This window comes from Callorhinus ursinus, unplaced genomic scaffold (genome assembly GCF_003265705.2).
Source record: "Callorhinus ursinus isolate GAN/ISIS: 27379988/994484 unplaced genomic scaffold, GSC_fseal_2.0 scaffold2, whole genome shotgun sequence".
Classification (NCBI taxonomy): Eukaryota; Metazoa; Chordata; class Mammalia; order Carnivora; family Otariidae; genus Callorhinus; species Callorhinus ursinus.
The window spans coordinates 6,839,277-6,854,415 of NW_027397064.1; the positions used below are offsets into that span (position 1 = coordinate 6,839,277).

The 15,139-nt window shown below is 48.1% G+C and overlaps 1 protein-coding gene and 1 non-coding gene across 3 annotated transcripts in view; both read right to left on the reverse strand.

The window, feature by feature from the left end:
- Positions 1-377: 377 nt before the first annotated feature.
- LOC112807990 (small nucleolar RNA SNORA70) lies at positions 378-511 on the reverse strand. The gene has a single exon (XR_003204222.1). It is a non-coding gene; the product is annotated as a small nucleolar RNA SNORA70 (small nucleolar RNA).
- A 12,010-nt stretch (positions 512-12,521) lies between these two features.
- The window catches only part of ARMC9 (armadillo repeat containing 9), a 141,910-nt gene continuing 139,292 nt past the window's right edge, over positions 12,522-15,139 (reverse strand). For both annotated transcript variants that reach the window (XM_073877346.1, XM_025889757.2), the window contains 2 exons: positions 14,790-14,962; positions 12,522-13,301 (listed from right to left, as the gene is read on the reverse strand). In XM_073877346.1, the coding sequence (XP_073733447.1) occupies positions 13,279-13,301; positions 14,790-14,962 (196 nt within the window). In that variant the 3' untranslated portion in view covers positions 12,522-13,278. The remainder of the gene's footprint in view (positions 13,302-14,789; positions 14,963-15,139) is intronic.

Below are 15,139 nucleotides of genomic sequence, written 5' to 3' on the forward strand. Positions count from 1 at the left end.
GCAGTGCTGAGGTTCTCATGAGAGCAGAGCCCTCCATTTGTCCAAGGGGCCATGATTAGGGATGTATTTGACCCCACAGCCATCTGGGATAAGCCACTTTTCAGCCACATGTCTTCAAATTCATCTGCATTAAACTTAGTAAAGCCCCACTTCTTGGAGATGTGGATCTTCTGGCAGCCAGGGAACTTGAACTTGGCCCTGTGTAGGGCCTCAATCACATGCTCCTTGTTCTGCAGCTTGGTACGGATGGACATGATGACTTGGCCGATGTGGACCCTGGCTACTGTGCCCTGGGGCTTTCCAAAGGCACCCCGCATACCTGTCTGCAGCCTAGATTGGAGATAGCATGAGGTCAGACCTCAATATCCACTGGAAAGGGCTGTCTCCAAGGTCCCTTAGGGCAACCCATACAATCAACAGGCTGCATACACTCCCAAGGAGGCTACTGTTTGCAGCCATGGCACACTGGACCCCCATGGACAAAGAGCACAGTCGGCTTAATTGGCTGCAGAGATGGTTATGTTTAACAGCGCTCACAGAACTCATGAAAATTTAGCGATAGGCTCTTACGAGCGGGAACAAGCTGGCTCGGGGACACGACTGCCTCGGGCCCAGGGGCCAGAGGAGTGCCCGTTGGAACCCCTGCTCCCCAGCAACCCCCAAGATCACTGCTCCGCGGCCTTCTCTCCGGCCTCCCCTCTGAGAGCTCATGCCCTGTCCCCTCTCCCTCTCCAGGGCATGCCCCGCCCCCCCCCCCCCAGCTCCTTCACAGCCTTTCCCGGGGCCAGACTGACCCCCGGCCCACACCTCGGGGGCTATAGCTCTCTGGAAGGTGCCTCAGCAGCCAGGCTCTTGCCCATGTCCCCCAGCTCGGACAGTGGTGATGGTCCCATGCCGTGCTCTGCCCCCTCCAGAGTGCGTGTCACCTGTCCCTCTCCCAGGAGAGGGTCTCCTGCACCAGCTCCTCTTTCTCTCACCCCTCGTTCTGCCGTCATTTTCTTGTTTCTCTGGTCCCCTCCTCCGAGACCCCAACCACACTCCCAGTTCCTCCACTGACACCTTCAACAGGGCACTATGTGTAGGTTGCCAGAGGCCTTTCTCTCAACCCCACCACCTCCTCCGGGAAGTCCGCCCGTCACTTCACTCTGGCACTGGTGCTCTGCCCTGATCTCTGGCCATCTGCAAAGGCTAGGAATCCTCCTTAGAAGATGGATAGCAACTCAAGGGGCAGAGGCATCCATTTTGTGTGGCTAAGCGGCCTGCAGGGGCCTGGAACTGTCACTAGGCCTTCCTTGAGGGCACGCCCAAGATAGTAGCCGGCAGAGGTAGAAGCTTATAAGATCTGACTTCCCCAAGGTCCCCGGTGACAAACCGTCTCTCCTGCCTCTCAGCTCCTCCCCTGGTGTGCCCCTTAGATAAGACCCCTGCAGAGCTTACCAATCCTTCCCCCTTCCCCCCGCCCCCCGCCCCCTCCTACCCCCCGCTGCTCTTTTTCATTTGGATTGACCAGCCTGGCCTTAACCCAGGAACCCTAGAAATACTCCACTGGCCCTTTCAAAGGCAGATGCCGGGGTGCTATGGCCCCCACTCCGCCCGCACCCTGCCATGAGCCCCCCGGGTGGCCTCTCGAGGTGTGAGAACCTGTGAGAGACAACCTTCCCTACTCCCCTTGCTCCTGCTGTTGGAGGCCCCACCGAGCAAAAGTGAGTCCAACAAAATCACAACAGTCCAGGTCCCAGCACAGAGCAGCCCTATGGGATGTTTGCTGAACTGAATCAAAATGTCACACCATGGTGGAAAAACCACCCTGAAAGATTTGGTTCTGGGGAGCGAGGTAAGTTCTGGATGCCTTCAGTGTGGTGCGTTGTCTGGGTCAGGCCCCAGGTTTGTTGTGTCCCTGTAGCTTCATCTCTCCGCAAGGACCACTGGCTTCGGTGGTGTGACATGCTTTGGCCAACGGGGGAAGAGTAAACACGATGCAGGCAGAAACCCGAGCAGCCCGGGGGCTTCATCTCTCTCTCTCTCAGTGCAGCTGGAGCCCTGAGACCACCAGGGAAGGAGCCCAGGCTAGCCGGCTGTGGGATGAGAGGCCCCATGGAGGAGAACTCAGGACCCAGCCAACAGCCGGCCGCCAGACACGAGCGAGGCCCTTGGCAGCCCTCTGACCACAGACGCACATCTGGGCCCAGCCAAACCCAACAGAAGTGCCCCATCGTGGAGCCACATCATTGTAAAGCTGATAAGTTGTTGTTTTAAGCAGCGACGCTTTGGCTGTAGTTTGTTATGTGCAAAGCAAAGCGAACCACTCCTTAGCACAATGCACCACAAACGGAGAGATGAAGATGGTCAGGCAGGCCGACCGGCCAGCCAGCCAGCTGTGAGGCGGGGCTACTGGCACACTGGGAGGGCCCAGGAGGATCCCCTAGATCCTGGGCCAGGACAAGGGTAAGGCAAGTGAGGCATTCACCTGCACACAAAATGGAAGGCAGTATCCCCAAACTGAGGAATAAAGATAAATAATATTTTAATGCAATATTAGAGAAATCAAATTGGCAAACTATGGCTCATGAGCTGGCTACCCATTTCTGTAAAAAAAAGGTTTCTTGGAACTGGGGCTGGGATTAGGATTTATTTTTATTTTTTTAAAAAAATTAAAAAAAAAAGATCTTATTTATTTATTTGACAGAGAGAGACACAGCGAGAGAGGGAACACAAGCAGGGGGAGTGGGAGAGGGAGAAGCAGGCTTCCCGCGGAGCAGGGAGCCCGATGCGGGGCTCGATCCCAGGACCCCGGGATCATGACCCGAGCCGAAGGCAGATGCCTAACTGACTGAGCCACCCAGGCGCCCTTGGGATTAGGATTTAGCAAGCAAGGTAAGATCATATAAGCACAGGATCAGCTCTTGTTTTTATTAAAAAGTTTGATTTTTTGACATGGAATTTTTTTTTAATTTTATTTTGTTAGTCACCATACATTACATCATTAGTTTTTGATGTAGTGTCCCATGATTCATTGTTTGCATATAACACCCAGTGCTCCATGCAGAACGTGCCCTCTTTAATACCCATCACCAGATCGGGCGCCTGGGTGGCTCAGTTGGTTAAGCAACTGCCTTCGGCTCAGGTCATGATCCTGGAGTCCCGGGATCGAGTCCCGCATCCGGCCCCCTGCTCAGCGGGGAGTCTGCTTCTCCCTCTGACCCTCCCCCCTCTCATGTACTCTCTCTCTCTCTCTCATTCTCATTCTCTCAAGTAAATAAATAAATCTTTAAAAAAAAAATACCCATCACCAGGCTAACTCATCCCCCCACCCCCCTCCCCTCTAGAACCCTCAGTTGTTTTTCAGAGTCCATCGTCTCTCATGGTTCATCTCCCCCTCCGATTTCCCCCCCTTCATTTTTCCCCTCCTGCTATCTTCTTTTCTTTCTTTTTTTTTTTTTAACATATAATGTATTATTTGTTTCAGAGGTACAGGTCTGTGATTCATCAGTCTTACACAATTCACAGCGCTCACCATAGCACATACCCTCCCCAATGTCTATCACCCAGCCACCCCATCCCTCCACCCCCCTCCACTCCAGCAACCCTCAGTTTCCTGAAATTAAGAATTCCTCATATCAAAACTAATGATGTAATGTATGGTGATTAACATAACAATAAAAATTTAAAGAATAAAAAAAAAGAACTCCTCATATCAGTGAGATCATATGATACGTGTCTTTCTCTGACTGACCTATTTCGCTTAGCATAATACCCTCTAGTTCTAACCACGTCTTTGCAAATGGTAAGATTTCAGTTTTTTGGTGGTTGCATAATATTCCATTGTGTATATATATATATATATATATATATATATAAACACCTCATCTTCTTTATCCATTCATCTGTTATGGACATCTTGGCTTTTTCTATAGTTTGGCTATTGTGGACATTGCTGCTATAAACATTGGGGTGCACGTACCCCTTCGGATCACTACGTTTGTATCTTCGGGGTAAATACCCAGTAGTGCAATTGCTGGATCATATGGTAGCTCTATTTTCAACTGTTTGAGGAACCTCCATACTGTTTTCCAGAGTGGCTGCACCAACTTGCATTCCCACCAACAGTGTAGGAGGGTTCCCCTTTCTCCACATCCCCGCCAACATCTGTCGTTTCCTGACTTGTTAATTTTAGCCATTCTGACTGGTGTGAGGTGGTATCTCATTGAGGTTTTGATTTGGATTTCCCTGATGCTGAGCGATGTTGAGCACTTTTTCATGTGTCTGCTGGCCATTTGGATGTCTTCTTTGGAGAAATGTCTGTTCATGTCTTCTGCCCATTTCTTGATTTGGATTATTTGTTCTTTGGGTGTTGAGTTTGATAAGTTCTTTTTTTTTTTTTTAAAGATTTTATTTAGACACAGAGATAGAGAGATCATGAGCAGGGGGAGAGGCAGAGGCTGAGAGAGAAGCAGGCTCCCCGCTGAGCCAGGAGCCTGATGCGGGGTTCGATCCCAGGACCCTGGGATCATGACCTGAGCCGAAGGCAGCTGCCCAACCATCTGAGCCACCCAGGTGCCCCAAGTTTGATAAGTTCTTTATAGATTTTGGATACTAGCCCTTTATCTGATATGTCATTTGCAAATATCTTCTCCCATTCTGTCGGTTGTCTTTTGGTTTTGTTGACTGTTTCTTTGGCTGTGCAAAAGCTTTTTATCTTGATGAAGTCCCAGTAGTTCATTTTTGCCCTTGCTTCTCTTGCCTTTGGCGATGTTTCTAGGAAGAAGTTGCTGTGGTTGAGGTCGAAGAGGTTGCTGCCTGCGTTCTCCTCTAGGATTTTGATGGATTCCTGTCTCACATTTAGGTCTTTCATCCATTTTGAGTTTATTTTTGTGTGTGGTGTAAGGAAATGGTCCAGTTTCATTCTTCTGTATGTGTCTGTCCAGTTTTCCCACCACCATTTGTTGAACAGACTTTTTTCCAATGGACATTCTTTCCTGTTTTGTCGAAGATGAGTTGACCAAAGAGTTGAGGGTCCATTTCTGGGCTCTCTATTCTGTTCCATTGATCTATGTGTCTGTTTTTGTGCCAGTACCATACTGTCTTGATGATGACAGCTTTGTAATAGAGCTGGAAGTCTGGAATTGTGATGCCGCCAGCTTTGCTTTTCTTTTTCAACATTCCTCTGGCTATTCGGGGTCTTTTCTGTTTCCATATAAATTTAGGATTATTTGTTCCATTTCTTTGAAAAAAGTTGATGGTATTTTGATAGGGATTGCATTAGATGTGTAGATTGCTCTAGGTAGCATTGACATCTTCACAATATTTGTTCTTCCAATCCATGAGCATGGAACATTCTTCCATTTCTTTGTGTCTTCCTCAATTTCTTTCATGAGTATTTTATAGTTTTCTGAGTACAGATTCTTTGCCTCTTTGGTTAGATTTATTCCTAGGTATCTTATGGTTTTGGGTGCAATTGTAAATGGGATTGACTCCTTAATTTCTCTTTCTTCTGTCTTGTTGTTGGTGTATAGGAATGCCACTGATTTCTGTGCATTGATTTTATATCCTGCCACTTTACTGAATTGCTGTATGAGTTCTAGCAGTTTGGGGTGGAGTCTTTTGGGTTTGCCACATAAAGTATCATATCATTTGCAAAGAGTGAGGGTTTGACTTCTTCTTTGCTGATTTGGATGCCTTTGATTTCTTTTTGTTGTCTGATTGCTGTGGCTAGGACTTCTAATACTATGTTGAATAGCAGTGGTGATAGTGGACATCCCTGCTGTGTTTCTAACCTTAGGGGGAAAGCTCTCATTTTTTCCCATTGAGAATGATATTCGCTGTGTGTTTTTCATAGATGGCTTTTATTATATTGAGGTATGTACCCTCTATCCCTACACTCTGAAGAGTTTTAATCAAGAAAGGATGCTGTACTTTGTCATATGCTTTTCCTGCATCTATTGAGAGAATCATATGGAAGAATCAAGAGGATTCTTGTTCTTTCTTTTATTAATGTATTGTATCACACTGATTGATTTGTGGATGTTGAACCAACCTTGCAGCCCAGGAATAAATCCCACTGGGTCGTGGTGAATAATTCTTTTAATGTACTGTTGGATCCTATTAGCTAGTATTTTGGTGAGAATTTTTGCATCCATGTTCATCAGGGATATTGGTCTGTAATTCTCCTTTTTGATGGGGTCTTTGTCTGCTTTTGGGATCGAGGAAATGCTGGCCTCATAAAATGAGTTTGGAAGTTTTCCTTCCATTTCTATTTTTTGGAACAGTTTCAGAAGAATAGGTATTAATTCTTCATTAAATGTTTGGTAGAATTCCCCTGGGAAGCCATCTGGCCCTAGGCTCTTGTTTGTTGGGAGATTTTTTTTTTTTAAAGGATTTTATTTATTCATTTGAGACACAGAGATAGAGAGAGAGAGAAGAGAAAGCATGAGCAGGGAGAGAGGCAGAGGGAGACAGAGAAGCAGGCTCCTTGCTGAGCCAGGAGCCCAATGTGGGGCTCGATCCCAGGACCCTGGGATCATGACCTGAGCCGAAGGTAGACGCTTAACCATCTGAGCCACCCAGGTGCCCCTGTTGGGAGATTTTTGATGACTGCTTCAATTTCCTTAGTGGTTATAGGTCTGTTCAGGTTTTCTATTTCTTCCTAGTTCAGTTTTGGTAGTTTATACATCTCTAGGAATGCATCCATTTCTTCCAGATTATCTAATTTGCTGGCATATAGTTGCTCATAATATGTTCTTATAATTGTTTGTATTTCTTTGGTGTTGGTTGTGATCTCTCCTCTTTCATTCATGATTTTATTTATTTGGGTCATTTCTCTTTTCTTTTGGATAAGCCTGGCCAGGGGTTTATCAATCTTATTAATTCCTTCAAAGAACCAGCTTCTAGTTTTGTTGATCTTTTCCACTGTTCTTTTGGTTTCTATTTCATTGATTTCTGCTCTAATCTTTATTATTTCTCTTCACCTGCTGGGTTTAGGTTTTATTTGCTGTTCTTTCTCCAGCTCCTTTAGATGTAGGGTTAGGTTGTGTATTTGAGACCTTTCTTGTTCCTTGAGAAAGGCTTGTATTGCTATATACTATCCTCTCAGGACTGCCTTTGCTGCATCTCAAAGATTTTGAACAGTTGTGTTTTCATTTTCATTTGTTTCCATGAATTTTTTTAATTCTTCTTTAATTTCCTGGTTGACCCATTCATTCTTTAGTAGGATGCTCTTTAGTCTCCATGTATTTGAGTTCTTTCTGACTTTCCTCTTGTGATTGAGTTCTAGTTTCAAAGCATTGTGGTCCGAAAATATGCAGGGAATGATCCCAATCTCTTGGTACCAGTTAAGACCTGATTTGTGGCCCAGGATGTGATCTATTCTGGAGAATGTTCCATGGGCGCTAGAGAGAATGTGTATTCTGTTGCTTTGGGATGGAATGTTTTGAATATATCTGTGAAGTCCATTTGGTCCTGTGTGTCATTTAAAGTCTTTATTTCCTTGTTGATCTTTTGCTTAGATGATCTGTCCATTTCAGTGAGGGGGGTGTTAAAGTCCCCCACTATTACTGTATTGTTGTTGATGTGTTTCTTTGCTTTTGTTATTAATTGCCTTATATAATTGGCTGCTCCCATGTTAGGGGCATAGATATTTACAGTTGTTAGATCTTCTTGTTGGATAGACCCTTAAAGTAGAATATAGTGTCCTTCCTCATCTCTTATTACAGTCTTTGTTTTAAAATCTAATTTGTCTGATATAAGGATTACCACCCAGCTTTCTTTTGATGTCCATTAGCATGGTAAATGGTTTTCCACCCCCTCACTTTCAATCTGAAGGTGTCTTTGTGTCTAAAATGAGTCTCTTGCAGACAGTATATAGATGGGTCTTGTTTTTTTATCCAATCTGATAGCCTGTGTGTTTTGATTGGGACATTTAGCCCATTTAGTCCATTTACATTCAGGGTAACTATTGAAAGTTATGAATTTAGTGCCATTGTATTGCCTATAAGGTGACTGTTACTGTATATTGTCTCTGTTCCTTTCTGGTCTGTGTTACTTTTAGGCTCTCTCTTTGCTTAGAGGACCCCTTCCAATATTTCTTGTAGGGCTGGTTTTGTGTTTGCAAATTATTTTAGTTTTTGTTTGTCCTGAAAGCTTTTTATCTCTCCTTCTATTTTCAATGACAGCCTAGCTGGATATAGTATTCTTGGCTGCATATTTTTCTCATTTAGTGCTCTGAATATATCAAGCCAGTCCTTTCTGGCCTGCCAGGTCTCTGTGGATAGGTCTGTTGCCAATCTAATGTTTCTACCATTGTAGGTTACAGACCTCTTGTCCAGAGCTGCTTTCAGGATTTTCTCTTTGTCTCTGAGACTTGTAAGTTTTACTATTAGATGTTGGGTTGTTGACCTATTTTTATTGATTTTGAGGGGGATTCTCTGTGCCTCCTGGATTTTGATGCCTGTTTCCTTCCCCAAATTAGGGAAGTTCTCTGCTGTAATTTGCTCCAATATCCCTTCTGCCCCTCTCTCTCTTCTTCTTCTGGGATCCCAATTATTCTAATGTTGTTTTGTCTTATGGTATCACTTACCTCTCAAATTCTGCCCTCGTGATCCTGTAGTTGTTTATCTCTCTGTTTCTCAGCTTCTTTATTCTCCATCCCTTGGTCTTCTATATCACTAATTCTCTCTTCTGCCTCTTTTATCCTAGCAGTTAGAGCCTCCATTTTTGATTGCACCTCATTAATAACCTTTTTGATTTCGACTTGGTTAGATTTTAGTTCTTTTACTTCTCCCGAAAGGGTTTCTCTAGTATCTTCCATGCTTTTTTCAAGCTCAGCTAGTATCTTTATAATTGTCATTCTGAATTCTAGTTCTGACATCTTACTAATGTCCGTATTGATTAAGTCCCTGGCAGTCGGTACTGCTTCTTGTTCTTTTTTTCTGAGGTGAGTTTTTCCATCTTGCCATTTTGTCCAGAGGAAAACAGATGAATGAGAGAAAAAAATGCTAACAGGGTAAAAACGACCCCAGAAAAATATACACTAAACAAATCAGAAGAGACCTGAAACCGGGGGAAAAGAAAGGGAAAGAAAGAAAAAAGAAAAAAAAAAAGGAAAAGAAAAAGAAAAAAAAAGAATATGATCAAATATGATCAGGCTGGTGCATAGATCAGTGCCACACACTAGATTCTGGGTGTATTTTGGTCTGTTAGAAGAAACTGCCTCCCAAAATTTTAAGGAAAGAAAAACTTATAGATGTACAAAAATAAGGGTAAATATGATGAAGGAATGGAATATGACTGTAAAGATGAAAATTATAAAAAGATTTTATAAAAGGAATTGATAAAAAATTGGTTGAAAAAAGAAAGAGAAATTAAAAAAAAAAGGGAGAGAATGTAATCAGGCAGGAGACTAGAACAAAGCCACACACTAGAGATTTAGGGTATATTATGATCTGTTAGAAGAACCTGTATCCCAAAATTTTTAAGAGAGAACAACTTATATATATACTAAAAATAAGGTTAACTACAATGAAGGGATAGAATATGACTCTAAAAATGAAAAATAAAAAAGATTTTTAAAAAAGGGATTGAGGGCACCTGGGTGGCTCAGTTGGTTAAGCGACTGCCTTCGGCTCCGATCCCGGAGTCCCGGGATCGAGTCCCGCATCGGGCTTCCTGCTCGGCGGGGAGTCTGCTTCTCCCTCTCACCCTCTTCCCTCTCGTGCTTTCTATCTCTCATTCTCTCTCTCTCTCTCAAATAAATAAATAAAATCTTTAAAAAATAAATAAATAAATAAAATAAAAAAGGGATTGATAAGATGTTGGTTGAAAAGGGAAAAAGAAAAATTCAAGAAAAAAAAAGAGAAAATTAGAAAATTAACTTTGAAAGACTAAAGAATCATGGTAAAAAAGCCATGAATTCTATGTGCAGTATTCCCCTAGCGCTGGAGTTCTGCCGTTCTCCTTGATCGGTAAACTTGGTCTTGGCTTGCTGGCTGTTCGTGCTGATCTTCTGGGGGAGGGGCCTGTTGCCGTGGTTCCCAAATGTCTTTCGGAGGTGGAACTGCCCCGCCCTTGTCGGTCCGGGCTAAGCAAGCTGCTCGGGTTTGCTCTCAGGAGCTTTTGTCCCCTGCAAGCTCTCGGTACAGCTTTGGAGGATGAGAGTGAAAATGGAGGCCTCCCAATCTCCACCCAGAGGAGCCGAGAACTCGGGGCCCCCTCCTCAGTGCGCCCCCAGAGAAAAGCAGTCACTCCCGTGTCCCCGGTCTCCAGCCGCACTCCGTGCTCACCCGGCCTGTGACCGAGCGTTTCTATCTCTGGCACCCGACCCCGTGTGGAGTCTCCAAACCCAGCAGGTCCCTGCGGTGCACTCCCGCGCCGCTCCTCCCAGGGGAGGAAGAGGAGTCTCCCCGGCTCTGCCGCTTGTTGGGTCCCTGCTGGAGGAGCAGTGGCCCGACTGGGCCGCGGATCACAGTTTATGGCCACCGCGAGCTGAGAGCCCGCGCCTCGGCTCCGTCTCTGCAGCCGGCTTCCCTGCTCCGATCCCTGGGAGCTCTGTGGCACTCAGGCACCCCCGGTCTTTCTGTGACCCCGAGGGTCCTGAGACCACACTGTCCCGTGAGGTTTCCACCCCCCGCTTAGGCACTGGAGCGACGTCCCTCCGCGGAGCTGACTTCTACATGTTCCTGTTTTGGGCTCCGCGGGTCTATCACTTGCCAGAAGCGGCCGACGGAGGCCCCCTCCCCCGCCGTCTATCCTCCCGAATATCGCCTCGGATTCACTTCTCCGCACGTCCTACCTTCCAGTGAGTGGTCGCTTTTCTGTCCAGAGAGTTGCTGCTACTCTCTTCTTCGATCTCCTGTTGAGTTCGTAGGTGTTCAGAATGGTTTGATCCCTATTCAGCTGAGTTCCTGAGACCAGATGAAATCCAGGTCTCCTGCTCCTCCGCCATCTTGCTCCTGGATTTGTGTCATGGAATTTTTGCGTTAATCTCATTTGTGTCTTTGTTTCTTGTTTACTTCTGATTTGGGCTTTAGCCTACTGAGTGACTGACCCCTGGTATCTGATTGGATCTCAAACCTCTACCTATTACATTCCCACCAAAGGTCATAATTTAAGCTGTTGTCAGGCATTGACATCTTGCTGTGAATGAAGCAAAATGAGATCAAGTTCTACTCAGGAAAAATTAGGGGGCCAGGTAAGCAGAGAGCTGGGGTCAACTTCCAGGGGAAGAAAGTAATCTTCCTGAAGGCCCACCATTCTCAAAATTTCCATAGGCTCTCCACTGTGGCTCCCTGGGTGGGTTTCATGGGCAAATCCTAGTAGCCAGCTGCATGACCATGTCCAGATGACCTTTGAAGACATCTGGGTTTATTCCTGTACTTGATTCTTCCCCCCATAGGTCGTGTTCAAGTCCAACCCCAGTCAGCTCAGTGAGGCCAGCAGACAGCTGGGATATTTATGAAGAAGCTGTTGGTATTTTACCAAGACTCTTGCTGGCCATCAGCCCTGGGATGTGGACATGTGTGTTGGCGAGAGGAGTCTCCCAGGGTGTGGTGCGGAGACTGGATGGTATTTACTTACCCCAGAGAACCACCCCGGCTGTACCTGGTGCCTTCAGTGTAGTATGACACAGAGTTGGCTACTTCCCAAAACTCTAAAAGACATTTTCTTTTCCCAAAGTAGCCAGACGTTTACAAATCAGGCGTTAGCCCGTCTGTAGGTTTGAGGGAGAAATAGCAGTTGCTTTATACCATGGATAAGGGGGTGAACCGATGACTCTTCGAGTCCCTTTGGATTTCTGGAGACAGGGGAAAGGCTGTACCAAGTCAGTGGCATCTGAGGAATCCGAAGGGGAGTGGATTTACTAGGGAGAACAAGAGAGATTTTTTCATGACATTCCCCTGCTGTTCATCTGCAACCACTTTTTAAAGTTTCACCACAGACGGATCCCATTTCAGGTACCCAGTCTCTGCTTTTCTGTGTCCTTATCAGCAGGTACTTGTGATAAGCCTTGGTGTTTTCTCTTAATATATCCAAGTTGGGAGGTGGAGAGTGCCTGGAGGTGGACATTCCCAAGAAGAAGGTAGGGCCTTGTTCTCCACAACTTTCTTCTCCAGGAACACGGAGGGCTCACAGATTTCCAGAGAATCTGGATGTGGCCTCTGAGCCAGTCACACAACCACCGAGTTCTAACACGCCCAGCCTCCTGCCACTGCCAAGAACTCACAAGATTAACCCAGGATCCTAACCTGGGATGGGTTTATGGACGTCTCGGGGGCAACCCGGCAACTTGCCTGCTCTAATGTTCTTCTGTTTACCTCCTCTGCTTGCTCTTTTGAGGAGTGAGGAGGCCATTGAAAAATGCAATGCTTATCTTCTATTTACGTCCAGTTGGACCACAAAGATGTCTTCAGTAAGGGCATAGCCAGGGGAGACGGGGTGCTTAGGGTATAATACATGATTTTATTCACACACACACACACACACACACACACACACACACACACACACAGTCCATACCACATGCAAGTACCATCTAGATATTGATTACTTTTATTTCAATACTCCTATTTGAGGAGAGGTCAGATCCTGCTCCTCGCTTGGGGGACATTGCTGGCTCTGTCCTCAGACATGGGCTCTGATGTCACCCTCCGCAAGGGGCCAGCACAGTCCTTCCCAGTGGAGACCAGACATCTTGCCATTGGAACTGTTTGGGTTTGCAGTCACAGAGGAGGAGGGAAGGGGGAGGCGGGGTACACTAGTCAACCCTATGAGGCCTTTAAACCACGTGTGCAGGAGATCAGGAACGGCTGTATCTGCCAGGCTCTATATGGGACTAGACCATATTCTTACCAGGTTTCAAAAGAGGAAGAGTACGTCAGATCTGCTGCTTAGGAATATGGCTTGAGAATGGGTTTCCCTTATTCTAAATCCCTTTGGTTTTCTCCAGGTTGGACGGAGAAAGTTTCCACTGAGGCCGAGGCCCCCCGTCCCTGGCTGCGTGTTCAGTCCCCCTCTCCTCTGCACAGGCTCCCAAGATGAATAGCTCGCTGGTTGGCCCCGCGCTGCCCACCCAGCTACGCTCCTCTGTGCGTGAGGGGGCAACCAGAGAAGGACAGTGACAGGAGCCCGTGTCGTGGGAGCCAGCCTCGCCTCTGCTCCTGAAGCCACCTGGCGGCTCGCAGACAACCGTCTCTCCACATCTGTCACCTGCAGCCGCTGGCTGGCCGAGAAGGGGAAGCTGGCTGGTCCTCGGGCAACGGGATGGTGACACCGGGGAAGGAACCATCCTCACTTCCTGTAAGATGGGCTGCCTGGAGAAGAAAAGCCAGAGCCAGCTGCTAGCATGGAGGCGACATCCGCACAGAGTCCCCTCTGTCCCGTACAAGCCCTTCTTTCAACCGACTCTGTGCAAACAGAATACAGAGAACCTTCCCTTCCCCCCAGGTCACCTGCTCTGTGGCCGGGGCCTGACTCACATGGCCATGCTCTTTCCTCACAGGAAGCAGGCTGCTTGGTGTGGGGCACTCAGCGAGTTTTGCTGGCAATGGTTTTGCTGGCAATGGTTTTGCTGTTTGTCGAGGCCGCAGGACACGAGTCTGCTGCTAGCCGGGCTATCTATGCGCAGGCAGGGCCCCTGGGGTAATACTGTGATTACTGCTACAGGGGGCCCTGGCCTGGGGCAGCCTGGCGTGGCCCGAAGCCGGTGGGCTGAGGGCGGGCCTGGCTACCTCTCTCTGGCCACGCGTTCCTGGCATCTGCGGGTGCTTCATCGTAGGGGTGGGGTAGGGCAGGGCACCGGCGGGCCTGTGGGAAGCAGCAGCTTGAGCTGCACAGCTGGTGGGGACGGCGGGGGGTGGGGGGCGCTGGGGCTTGGCTGTGTGTGTCCCAGCGGACAGGCGTGGGAGAAGAGGGGGGCCGGGCCTGCTCTCCAGCCACGGCCCATTCACCACACGGCCAGGCCGGCGGGGCGGGGCTCGGGTTGACCACAGCGCCCCGGGGCTCCGGCAGGAAATGAGTGGGGCAGGGAGGGTGGGGCGCAGCATAGCGGCAGAAATGCAGATATCCTGAGTGTGCCCAATTTTCTGTTGCTTGACATCCTTTGGTGCTGTTTCTCGTTTGTTTTCCTTTATTTTGATTTATTTTATTTATGTATTTATTTTTTTAAAGATTTTATTTTTAAGTAATCTCTACACCCAACATGGGGCTCGAACCTACAACCCTGAGATCAAGAGTCGCATGCTCCACTGACTGAGCCAGCCAGGCGCCCCTCCCTTATTTTTAGTTGAGACTCTTTAGAAAGGCCCAGGCTCAGCTGGGGAGTGGAGGAGAGTGGCCAACTGGCCAAGGCTAGGAGGGGACCGAGAGAGGAAGTGGTCTCTACAGAGCCCGAAATGGCACGAGGGAGGCCCCCTGGGCCCACTACCCTCAGTGCCTCTGGTGGCCCCACCTCCAAGGCACCCGCCGGTTTGGTTTCCAGGCTGCCTGAGTCGCTGCTGCTGCCTCCCACCCGGAGGCAGGTCCAGGTTTCAGGGCTGACCACATGAGTCCCACATAGGTGGGGGGGGGGGCGGATCTTAACTCTGAGGGGCTCTGCCTGGGTGGTCTCCGTCTGCCAGGTTGTGTGTGAGCCCCCGAGGCCAGTGGGCAATTGCATAAATAGAAAGATGAGTGAAGAACTGGTCTCTAGGGCAGAAGAAGACACGGGCCGGGGCCCTGGTCCTGCAGGGAGGGGGAGCGGCTCTCCCTTTGGAGTGCGGGGCCCAGAGAAGCACAGTGCCCTGCCCTCCGGTCTGACTTACTCTGTGGGCCCCTCGTGGAGGCTGACATGGAGCTGGGGCGGCTGGCTTGCTGGGGGCTGCACGAAGAGAACTGAGGGGCCAGAGCGGATGCCTTGGCCTTGGGTGGGTACAGGTCCAGGATCTCTGGGGCACTGGGGGTCCGGGGCTTGCAGGTGAAGGCTGATGTAAATTCCCTGGAACGAAAAGTATGCATGCTTAGGAGTTGCAGGGGGTAGGAAGGGCTTCCCCCACTGAGTGCCAAGGTGCCAGGCAGGCACGGTCCTGGGCACGGGGTAGGGGTGGGGTAGGGCAGGGCACCCGGCGGCATACATCCCTGCCCCCATGGAGCTCACACTCTACGGGAGGAGGAA